The sequence below is a fragment of the Rhincodon typus genome, chromosome 7 (genome assembly GCF_021869965.1).
Source record: "Rhincodon typus isolate 14 chromosome 7, sRhiTyp1.1, whole genome shotgun sequence".
NCBI classification, from domain to species: Eukaryota; Metazoa; Chordata; class Chondrichthyes; order Orectolobiformes; family Rhincodontidae; genus Rhincodon; species Rhincodon typus.
In genome coordinates this window covers 20,013,009-20,025,709 of record NC_063338.1, presented here as the reverse complement: position 1 = coordinate 20,025,709, position 12,701 = coordinate 20,013,009, and the positions used below count along the sequence as shown (strand labels likewise).

At 43.0% G+C, this 12,701-nt stretch overlaps 1 protein-coding gene across 2 annotated transcripts in view; it reads left to right on the top strand.

Annotated features, from left to right (window-relative positions):
* LOC109916707 (SH3 domain-binding protein 4) overlaps positions 1–12,701 on the top strand; it is a 57,559-nt gene that overhangs the window by 24,229 nt on the left and 20,629 nt on the right. For both annotated transcript variants that reach the window (XM_048599354.1, XM_020516476.2), the window contains exon 3: positions 5,774–8,142. In XM_048599354.1, coding sequence (XP_048455311.1) covers positions 5,774–8,142 — 2,369 coding nt within the window. The remainder of the gene's footprint in view (positions 1–5,773; positions 8,143–12,701) is intronic.

Genomic DNA, 12,701 nt, shown 5'->3' with positions numbered 1-12,701 from the left:
CACCGTTGTGGCACTGCAGGAGGCCCAGGATGGACATGTCATCTGAGGAATGGGAGGGGGAGTTGAAATGGTTCGCGACTGGGAGGTGCAGTTGTTTATTGCAAACCGAGCGTAGGTGTTCTGCAAAGTGGTCCCCGAGCCTCCGCTTGGTTTCCCCGATGTAGAGGAAGCCACACCGGGTACAGCGGATGCAGTATACCACATTGGCAGATGTGCAGGTGAACATCTGCTTGATGTGGAAAGTCTTCTTGGGGCCTGGGATGGGGGTGAGGGAGGAGGTATGGGGGCAGGTGTAGCACTTCCTGCGGTTGCAGGGAAAAGTGCCGGGTGTGGTGGAGCTGGAGGGGAGTGTGGAGCAGACAAGGGAGTCACGGAGAGAGTGGTCCCTCCGGAAAGCAGATAAGGGTGGGGAGGGAAAGATGTCTTTGGTGGTGGGGTCGGATTGCAGATGGCGGAAGTGTCGGAGGATGATGCGTTGGATCCGGAGGTTGGTGGGGTGATACGTGAGGACGAGGGGGATTCTTTTTTGGTTCTTACTGCTTGGACGGGGTGTGAGGGATGAGTTGCGGGAGATGTGGGAGACACGGTTGAGGGCGTTCTCGACCACTGAGGGGGGGAAGTTACGGTCCTTGAAAAACGAGGACAATTGAGATGTGGATTTCACAAGCTTCAAAATCTCCCCTCCCCATACCGCAACCCAAAACCAGCCCAGCTCGTCCCTGCCTCCCACCTATCCCCTCCTCCCACCTCAAGCCGCACCTCCATCTCCTACCGACTAACCTCATCCCGCCCCTTTGACCTGTCTGTCCTCACTGGACTGACCTATCCCTTCCCTAACTCCCCACCTACACTCACCTTTACTGGCCCCATCCCCGCCTCTTCGACCTGTTTGTTTCCGCTCCACCTATCCTCTCCTGTATCCATCTTCTATCCGCCTCCCACTCTCTCCCTATTTATTTCAGAACCCCCTTCCCCTCCCCCTTTTCTGATGAAGGGTCTAGGCCCGAAACGTCAGCCTCTCTGCTCGTATGATGCTGCTTGGCCTGCTGTGTTCATCCAGCCCTGCACCTTGTTGTCTCTATCACTGTCCGTTTTGAATTTGGCAATTGACTGCCAGATTCATCAGATTTCATAGAGTCATACAGCATGGAAACGGACCCTTCGGTCCAACCAGTCCATGCTGAACATAATCCCAAACTAAACTAGTCCCACCTGCCTGATCCTGGCCCATATCCCTCCAAACCTTTCCTATTCATATCTCCATCCAAATGTCTTTTAAAACGTTGCAATTGTGCCCACGTTCACCACTTCCTCAAGAAGTTCATTCCACACGCGAACCACCCTCTGTATAAAAAGATTTGCATCTTATGTCTTCTTTAAATCTCTCTCCGGTCTTGAAGTTCCCCATCTTAGGGAAAAGACAACTCCCATCAACCGTGTCTATAGCTGTCGTTATTTTATAAATTTCTATCAGGTCACCTCTCAACCTCCTACGCTTCAGTGGAGAAATGTCCCAGCCTATCTAGCCTTTCCTTATAACACAAACCTTCCACACCCAGCAGCATTTTGGTAAATCTCTTCTGAACCCTCTCCAGCTTGATAATATCCTTCCTAAAACTGGGCAACCAGAACTGGACACAGTATTCCAGAAGGGGCCTCACCAATGTCCTGTACAACCTCAACACTATGTGCCAACTCCTATACTCAAAGGACTAAGCAATGAAGGCAAGCGTGCCAAACGCCGCCTTAACCATTCTGTCTTTATGTGACGCAAACTTTAAAGAATTATGTCCGCTCCTCCTTGTCTGTCATTGTCCCTGAGAGGCTTGGCTCTAAATTTAAAGTTCTGATCCCTTGTTTTGGTAGCCCCATACCCTATCCAAACTTTCAACCACCTTAACCATTTCAGTGAGCTCGCCCCTTAATTTTCTGTATTCAGAGGAGTGTAAATTTATTGCAAACATTAAAGCCTGTGTTGTAAAAATCAAGATCTTTGCTGTTTTCTGTTGGGTGAATTCATGAGGAAACTTGGTTTGACAGCTATTGTGTACTGTTGTTAAGTTCCAGAATCAAACTTATCATCATTGATTTGGAAGGAGTGTTTCTGTTCGATGATCTAAAATCTCCCTCCTTAGACTTTTCCTCCCTTCAAACTAAATCAGTTACAGTCACCCGGTGTCTCAGTTGTAAGTTCAGCAGACTTGCTCCTTTCAGTCAGTGTTGGAAGTTGACAGAATATGAAAGACAACTTTAGCAAGCTGTCTAATTACTCATGCGAGGGAAAGAAGGCGCAGGACTCTTTCCCATATTTCAGTAAGCTTTCTGTGGTTTGTGTAGCACACTTACTAAGACTTGAGAAATGCTGAGCAAAAACGGACCAAGGTCAATCCTGCTTGTCCTGCCCAATAGGGTTATTTGGAATCACACAAGCTTTCAGAACGCAGCCCCTTCGGATGCAGTGTCTGTGCTCCGAAAGCTTGTGTGATTCCAAATAAACCTGTTGGACTGTAACCTGGTGTTGTGTAACTTCTGACTTTGTCCACCCCAGTCCAACACCGGCACCTCCACATCTTGATCATCTTGGTAGTTGTGTGATACCACATAACGGGGTTGTTGACTACCAGTCAATCTCATGTGAATTTCAGTAATCTCAGTAATAGAGGCAGACATTTCAGAAAAAGAACCGCCATGATGGAGGAGAGCATCTGCAGTACACCTAACTTTGTATTCAAAGTTGCTCATTTGTACACACATGAAATTTGGATGTTTTTCTTGCCTGATTTGAATAAAATCCCATTCTTGTATTTCTCGTGTGGCAGTCTTCAGTATCAGCGAAGGTGATGTCACTCGTTGATCTGCATAGTTGTCACTTGGACAGAAATAGCAAATTAGTTACAGCACAGTACCAAAAGAGAAGAGATACTATCATCATGACGATTGATCAGAACTCCGAAGTATTTGGCTATATTGAACTTTTAATTCCAGCTTGTGTTTTCTTTTTAACAGAAGACTGCTACAGCCAAAATATGACTGAGCATATAAATTCAGTTGCTCTCTGACAAAGTACTCTGTGGATCCATGAAATGTCACGTCTGCACAGTGTCAAACTTGTGTTGCAGCATTCAAAGTGCACATGACTGTATTGGCTATCCAAAATGTTGCTCACTTCCAAGCGTTGTCAATATGTACAACATAATACTGGTTTGCTTGGCAGACATATAACTATCCATAGACGAGCGGCCAATACTATATCTGATTTTGACCAATCGGATTAATTATTGACTTTGTAGTGAAAGCACTCCTGGGTAGCAGCGACCGCGATATGGTTGACTTTTACATACAATTTAAGAAAAGGAAGTGAGAGTCCAAGATTACTATGTTGAATTTGAACAAGGGCAATTATGTGGGCATGACTACAGAGCTGGTGAAAGTGAATTGTCAAGAGATAGGTCAATCAACATGCAGTGGCAAATTTTTGAGGGGATAGACCAGCAAGCGCAGAATACTTTCCAACAAATAAAAGTCTAGGGGACAGACCTGCCATCTGTGGTTAACTAACAAAGTCAAAGGTAGTATCAAACTTAAAAGACATATAATTATGCAAAGATAAGTGGCAGATCAGTGATTGGACAGAATATAAAAGACAACAAATAATTACTGGAAGATTAATAAGGAGGGAAAAATTAGATTACATGAAAAATTTGGCCAAAAAGATAAAAACAGGAGAGGTTTCTTCAAATAGTTAAGTAAAAGGAAAGTTAATGAACTAGGTGTTAATCCTACAGAAGATGAGCCTAGGGAATTAGTAATGAAGGATAAAGGGATGGTAGCTGAATTGAACAGATGTTTTGTGTTGGCCTTCACAAGACAGGATACATGTGACATCCTGGAAAAAGCTGTAAATCCGGAATTAAAATGGGGGTGACTCAACAAGATTACAATTATCAGTGAAGTGGTACCGAGTAAATTGTTGGAACTGCTCGTGGATAAGTCCCCAGGTCATGAAGGATTTCATCCTGGAGTCTTAAAAGAAGTAGTTGATGAGATATTTGATGTATTGTTTTTAATTTTTCAAAACTCATTAAATTCAGTAATGTTCCTTACAGCTAATGTAACTCCTTTATTGAAAAAGGAAGGAATGCAGAAAGCAGGAAGCTACAGGCCAGTTAGCTTAACATTCGTCATAGGGAAACTGTTAGAAGCTATTATTGAAGACATTATAACAATGCACTGGGCCAAGTTCAAGGGAATCACCATGGGTTTGTTGAAGGGAAATCATGTACAACAAATTTATTGGAGTCCTTTGAAGAAGCAATGTGTGCTGTAGATAAAGGGAAACCAGTGAATGTATACTATTTAGATTTCTAGAAGGCATTTGATAAAGTGCCACATCAAAGGTTGTTATAGAAATTAAAAGCTCACAGTATTGGGCAGAACATCTTGGTATGGAAAGATGATTGGCTGGCTAACAGGAAGCAGAGAATAGGAGTAAGCGGGTATTTTTTTTCATGCTGGCAAGATGTCATGAGTGGTTTGCTACGGGGGTCTATGCTAAGACTTCAGCTCTTCACAAGTCAAATAAATGACTTGAATGAAGGGACTGAAGGGACCGAAGGTATGGTAGCTAAATTTCCTGATGACACAAAGGTATGTAAGAAAGTGAATTGCAACGAAGACATAAGAAACCTACAAAGGAAATTAGATTAATTGAGCAGGCAAAGATGTAGCAAATGGAGTATAATGTGGGAACTTGTGAAATTGTCAATGTTGGCTGAACAAAAGAAAATGCAGGTTATCTAATGATGATGAGAGGTTGCAGAGCTCTGAGATGCAAAGAGATCTGGGTGTCCTAGTCCTAGGTACAGCAAGTAATGAAGAAAGCTAATAGAATGCTTTATCGTGAAGGGAATAGAATGCAAAAGTAGGAAGGTTATTCTTCAGTCATACAAGGCATTCGTGAGACTGCATCTGGAGAAGTGGGTATAATGGTCACCGTGCTTAGAGAAGGATGCAAATGCAGTTCAGAGGTTTACGAGACAAATACCTGGAATGACTGGATTGCTTTATAAGGAAAGGCTAGAGAGGCTTAGCCGGTATCACATGGAGTTTAGAAGAGTCGGAAGTGACTTAATTGAAACATATAAGATCCTGAGGGAACTTGACCTGGTGGGTGTTGAAAGGATGTTTCCTTATGTGAGAGTATCTAGAACTGTGGTTCATAGCTTAAACGTAAGGGGTCACCCATTTAAGGTATGGAAGAACCATTTTCTCTTGGAGGATTGAGAGTCTTTGGAATTCCCTTCCTCAAAAGGGTAAGGCAGTGTTAAATAGATTCTTTATTGCCAAGGCGATTAAAATTATTATGGGTATGCAGGAATGTAGAGTTAAGGTTAAAATCAGATCAGCCATGATCTTATTGAATGCAAAGCAAGCTTAAAGGACCGAGTGTCCTACTCTTTTTTTTTTTTTTTTTTGTTCATGTGCTCGTGTATTTATATTTGCCTTTGGTTCAGCTCTTTGAAATATTTGCAGTTACGATAGGCTGAATGGCTTTTACCTGTCATATACCATTTATTGTATTTGTAGGTAGCACTGCATTTATCAGTTTGCAAGAGTTTTGATGTATCGGGTATATTTTTTTCTTTTAGAGCTGTTGTTAAATTCGGGCATTTTGTTTGCTTGAAACGGTTAAACAGAATGCTAATGTCAAAAGATATAATCTTGCTGCTTGAGTACCCTCGCTTTTAATTGTTTCTTTTTTCTAAATTTGCAGGGCCTTCTCCTAGTGCCTTGAGGTTGGATTCATCTACATCTTTTGGAGATGCTCGTGAAGTTGTGGCTATCAAGGATTACTGCCCCACTAATTTTACCACACTTAAGTTTAACAAGGGGGATATTCTGTATGTTTTGGACACCTCTGGACCTGAATGGTGGTATGCCCACAACAATACTGAAATGGGTTACATTCCAGCTTCATATGTTCAACCTGTGGGCAGGAGTTCCTCCCTTCGAGACAGTGGAATGGTGGACAACATTGGGGACAGTTCTGACGAAGGCGCCAAAGAGATGGACTTACTTGGAGAGTGGGGAGACATCTTTGACAAAATGACTTCGAGGCCCCAACATAACAATCCATTTTTGAATAGTTTGGCATCCTCCAATCCATTTCTAGATGGAAACAGACCGAGCGTCAGTTCCAGCAATCAACAGGCAGCAAAATCAGAAGTGGATTTACTTTCGTTTGACTCTATAACGCCATCTTTTACCAGTTCCAAACCATTAACAGCTAACAACTCAAGTAATGATGTTTTTGAGGAAGACCTGTTAACCAGCTCCAAGGCAGAGTTTGATCCGCTCCTAAATAGGAACAATCCCTTCTTCAGAAGCAAGCGATCATACAGTATGTCCGAGCTTTCAGTCTTGCAAGCCAGGTCTGAAGGAGCTTCTTCATCTGGTTTCTTCACGGGGATGCAGTCTCCAGATCCTGAACAGTTCAAGAGCAGGGAGGACTTTCGTACAGCATGGCTTAACCACAGGAAAATGGCACGCTCTTGCCATGATTTAAATTCTCTTGGACAAAACCCTGGCTGGGGTCAGACTCAACCTGTGGAGACTAATATCGCATGTAAACTGGATAGCAGCGGTGGGGCAGTTCAACTACCAGACACCAATATCACTATTCATGTACCAGAAGGGCATGTTCTTCCTGGAGAAAGCCAGCAGATCTCTATGAAAGCCTTATTGGACCCTCCTGTGGAATTGAACAATGATAAATGCACAACCATTAGCCCTGTGGTTGAGATAAAATTAAGTAACATGGAAGTGAAAACATTCCTCACCTTGGAAATGAAAATTTCTGCTGAGCTAAAAGATGATGTGGCGAGCAGGAAGGATGCGGTGATAACCTGCCTGTTCAGCGACAGCAAAGACGGGCCGTTCTCACCCATGCCTCAGGTTTATCACTACGGCGATACAGTGCAGGTGCAGCTGGACAGTCTGGAGCCTTGCATGTATGCTGTTGTGGTATCTCAGGCCAAGACGCTGCAGTACCCCGACACGGTGTGGGATTGCATCAACAAAAACATCACAGTCGGGGTTTATGGACCTAAGCACATCCACCCCTCCTTCAAGGCGGTGGTAGCTGTTTTTGGGCATAACAGTGCACCAAAGTCATTGCTGGTCAATGAAGTAGGCCGAGAGGTTTTGAGTGCACCCCCGGTGGCACTACAGCTATGGGGCAAGCACCAGTTTGTGCTAGCCAGGCCACAGGACCTGAGAATCAGCATCCACCCCAATATTTCCAACTACGAGGTAAAAGCTGCCGACCAGGTTAAGGTCGTCCGTGGATTCCAGGTGAGGCTTGGGAAGGTCAGCCGCCTCATTTTCCCCATCCACTCGCGGCTCCCCGAAGAGCTCTCGGACTTCACGTTGAGGATCCAGGTGAAGAACGACCAGGAGGCAATGATCACGCAGTTCTGCGTGAGGACACCGCAGCCGCCTCCAAAGTCCGGGACCCGGAACAGCGGGCAGAGGAGGTTTCTGAAGAAGAAAGAAGTCGGCAAAATTGTTCTGTCACCCTTGGCTGTCACGAGTAAATACCCCATCTTTCAGGACCGCCGTGTAAACAATCTCAAGTATGGCAAACTGCTGAAGACTGTCGTAAGGCAGAACAAAAACTATTATCTCTTGGAGTACAAAAAGGGAGATGTGATTGCGTTGTTGAGCGAAGAGAAGGTTAAGTTTAGAGGACAGCTGCGAACAAAGGAATGGTACATGGGCTACTACCAAGGGAAGATTGGCCTGGTGCATGCCAAGAACGTGCTGGTGGTTGGAAAAATTAAGCCAAGCTTCTTCGCTGGGCCTGATCTCACAACCTCGGCACTCTTGGACCAGATTCTGCGACCCAGCAAGTTCCTCACCTACATTTATGCCTCTGTAAGAATGATACTGATGGAAAATATCAGCAGCTGGAGAGCATTTGCAGATGCCCTGGGTTACAAAAACATACCACTTGTCCACTTTTGCAGGACAGAGATAGACAGTGAGCCAGAACGTGTGGCATCTGTCCTGGAAAAGCTCAAGGAGGACTGCAATGACACTGAGAACAAGGAAAAGAAGTCCTTTCAGAAAGAGCTGATGACTGTGAGTACCCGTTAATAGCTTTGGTATAGTCTCTGCAGTCTCTTTAAATTTGCTAAGCTACAAGTTTGGCTTTGCGGTGTTGCCTGTGGAAACTCGCTGTTCCTCAACGAATTGCAGTGCAATCATTTTTCATGGGTATGAACTGTATGGTGTGGGGTAATTTAAGATGGTATGTGATCCTTACAAAATCGCTCTGTTTTGCAGTATAACTTCTCCGTATTTATGAAGAACACCTGCCTTTGTTGAGCTCAATGGCAAGAGCTCTTTTTTTAAAACTTTTTCACTGTCAGACACCTACTACAATGAATACTCCAAGCAGGATTGAGCTTTTTTTAAAAAACTTAAACTTGCGCAACAGCTGTTCTGATGTCACGGTGACGAACGAATGTGAATATCTTGCCAGAATCCTCTGTTTGAGTTTAGTCTTGATTTGTCTAATGAGGAGCAAGTGTCAAACTATGGTCAGGAATATGAAGAATTGTGATTTTTACATGTGTGTGTGCACTAGTCCAATGAAATTCAAAATCTTTTTTGAATTACTTTTGATTTCTAATTGGCTGACAGTCAAATATGAGAAGCGGATGCTGCAACTCTGTCATATGGAGAGGAAACCTGTCTGAGACTGCTCTTTTAAATTATTTTGTCATAAGGAACTTCAGATGGAATACCAAGAACAGTTCAGGGAAGATTTGAAGATCTTAGGAAGGAAGCCAGAGATTTATTGAGATAGAATCACAGAATGATAATAGCACAGAAGGAGGTCCTTCAGCCCATTATAGCCATGCCTGCTCTTTGCATGTGCAACACACCTAGTCATAATCCGCTGTAATGATTATAGCCTGCAATTTGTTTTGTTTGTCTCCAGATAATTATCCAAATCCCTGAAATAAACTTTTCCCTCTTTTGCTGTTGCTTCTTTTGCCAATCACTTTGAGTCATAATATTGTACAGCACAGAAACAGGCCCCTCAGTCCAAATCAGCCATGCTGACCAGATGTCCTAAATAAATCTAGTCACATTTGGCCCATATCCCTCTAAACCCTTCCTATTCATATACCCATCCAGATGCCTTTTAAATGTTGTAATTGTACCCGCCTCCACCACTTCACCTGGCAGCTCATTCCATACATGCACCAATGTCAGTGTCCTCTGAAGTTTGACACATTGAGAACAGTTTCTCCCTATCTACCATGTATAGGCCAGGATTTGGAACCCTCAATAAAATTTCCTGCTAATCTTCTGTCTGCTGAGGAAATGTTCCCTGTTTTTCCAATCTTATCAAGCAACTTTTGGTTCCTCACTTTTGGAACCATGTTTGTGAATCATTTTTGCCACCTCTTTCTCTGATGCCTTCACAACCTTTCCAAATTGTAGGGGCTGGAATTGGGCACAGTATTCCGGTTGAGGCCAAGCCAGGGGTTCTCACATGATCGTTATTGTTTGCTTGTGTTCATACTTTGTGCAGTTGTTTATAAAGGCTGGGAACCCGTGTGTTTAGTAACTGCTTTCTCAATCTGCCCTGTCACGTTCAATATATTTCTCACCAAGTATGAGGGACTTCAGTTGGGAAAACAGGATGGAAAAATTAGGACTGTTCTCTTTAGAACTGGAGGGTTAACGGGTGACCTAATTCCAACATGATGAGAGCTTTGGTAAAGAGAGAATAAAGCTATTCCCTCTAGCTAATGAGTCAAGAGGCCAGTGATTTTTAAATCATTGCGTGGAGATTGTTTGGGGAGATGAGAATTTGATTTCAGTCAGAGTTGTTCAGATTTGAAACGCTTGACCCGATAAGACATTGGAAGCTGATACCATCAACCATTTTGGAAGGGAGTTGGAGAGTTGCTTGAAAACAAGGAATTTTACAGAGTTATAAACAAAAAAAAGCAGAGATGTGGGATTCAGAGGCAGGAACAAGGTGAAATGGACTCCTTGTATCCTGTAAGATTCAGGGATCTGGGGAACAGTCAGAACAGTGTTTGTTCAAAATAGTGAATGCCACAATGCACTGTTATAGGTTGTGACAATCTTTACCCGTCTCCCTTTAAATATCCTCAACACTCCAATCTGAAGTGAATTTAGTATTTGTATGACTAATACAAGATTGGGAAATGGGTTGTCCTTTTCTGTTTAGAACAGTCTGTCGACGACATGTACTATAAACCTGCATGTGAAATCTCTCCATGCTGACAATTTTAAAAAGTCTCCAGCCAGAGAAGAAGGGGGATTTTTTTTTTTTTTCTTTCTCTTTCAGTCCAGGCGTGACTAAAGGCGTGTTGTTGGAAATCTGACAAATACATTGTGGATTCGTAAGTTGGAGCCTAACCAGGGCAAAACAGGCTCAGTACACTTGTGTTCTCTGGGACCGCTGCACTAGGAAGCATCTTTAATCTGAGTTTGAGGACCCTGACAGAATCCATGAAGCCTTATGTGGAACTTTGTGTACGGTTTGTGTGATCTCGATCTCTGGGCTTTGAACACTGCTTACTGGCAGTGTCTGCAGCACCTGTGTGAAACTTTTCTAGAGTAAACTATTTCCAGTAAGGGCAGAAACGCAAGCTGACTGACTGGGCTGTCCTGTTCTGAGGAAATGGAGACATGTAATTTTCTACTCCCGTTTTGCTTCACGGGTTTGTCGGGGTGGGAGGAAGGACGTGGTGTGTAGACCGAGAGACAAAGAGGGGAAAGAAATAATTTGTGGGTTTTGTTCAGAAGTCGAATGGCAGAGAGTGTCACAGTGGAAACTTCCACATTGAGCACTGGTTGTTGACCGTAGATGGAAGATTCCTACTTTGGCTCTGTGTTGGTGAGTAGCTGGAAATGGAGAACCTAAGACTCTGCTGTGAACTGCCTCGAGACCTAATCCTGAGGAGTAGCGACACTGTTCAACTTGATCCATAAAGGATGTGATGGCCTATCTCATTCTTACTTTCTTCAGTATGTAAATACTGTAAATGTGAACACCAGTGGAAATATAAAATCATGAAATGGCTGAGGCACACAGAAGCCTATCGTGTCAGTGATATCATGTCATTGTTCCTTGGCAGGAGCGAATCACCTAATGCCACTTCCCATCTTTTCTCCATTAGCCCTACAATTGTTTCCTTTTCAGATAATCCATTTCTTTTTTGAATGCCTTGATTGAACCAGCCTCCACCACTCTTTGTTGGCAGTGCAACTCCAGTCTGTAGCCACTCACTGTGTGATAACATTTCCCTCGTGTCACCGTTGCTTCTTTGCCAATTACCTCGAATCTGTGCCATCTGATTCTCAATCCTTCCACCAAATTTCTGTCCACATATCTCATGGTTTGAATACATCTACCCAATCTCCTCCCAACCTTTTCTCCTCTTTAGAGGACAGTCCCAACCCCTGTAATCTTTCTACATAACGAAAATACTTTTTCAGAAACAATTCTCAATCTTTTCTGCACCCTCTTTACTACCTGTGTGTTCTTTCCAAACAGTGATAGCCAAAACTGGGAACACTAATCCAGTTGAAGTTGAAATATTTTTATAAATGTTATCCAAAACTGCATTGCTTTTGTACTCTAGTCCTATTAATAAAGCTGAGGATGGCCCTACTAACAAAGTATGTTTTATTAAGAACACTCTTGCCACCTTCAGTGACTGTTCACATTTACAAGCAGGCCCCTTCCCTTCTGCGTTACCTTTAGAATTGTACTTTTATTTTGCATTATCTCTTTGCATTCTTCCCACTAAAATGAATGATTTCACATTAAATTTCATTTGCCACTTGTCAATGAATTCTGCCAACGTGTCCACATCCTCTTGAAGTTCTACTCTATCCTTATGATCTGTTGTTCTATTGAATACGTACATTGATTTGTATTTTATTTGATCTCTTGTGTTCTGTGTTTGAAATGGTGTCTAAATCCTTTTCTCGTGTGAGATGGTTCCTGTCTGGTTTGTTCTTTAACTGAATTAGAACACTACAGATCACTTCTGAGAATTAGGCTGGAGAATTCTTCCTGTGATGTAACTCTGTTACATATGCTAACCAGTTGGTGGATTTGATATTGGGAAATATCAGAGCAAATAATTATACTGCCAGATCAATAAAGTGACAGTCAGAGGCACCAAGATAATCAGGGCACAAAAACAATTCAGAAGTCCAACTAGTTTATTCTGTACTGTAACAACTCGCCAAACCTGCTTCGACAACATCTTCCAAACCTTGCAACCTTTGCAAGTTCCCCTCTAAGCTGTAACCATCTTGACGTGGAAGTATATCACTGTTTTTCTGGGTGATCCAGGATGTGAAAAACCTGGAACTCCATCCCCAACAGAATTGAGAGTGTATCTATAGTACCTGGACTGCAGCAATCCAAGAAGACAGCTTACCACCAGCTTTTCAAAGGCTATAAGCAACAGACCTATGTTTGGCCCAACTGATTCTCGTTGGCATCGAGTCTCCACATGGACAGTACAGTAGTTAACTTTTCATACATGTTGATGAAGTTTCTGCTTCAGTGCTACTGTTTGGTACCATGTATCATGACGGAGAATTGCTCAATCTGCCTAAAATAATTTTTGACT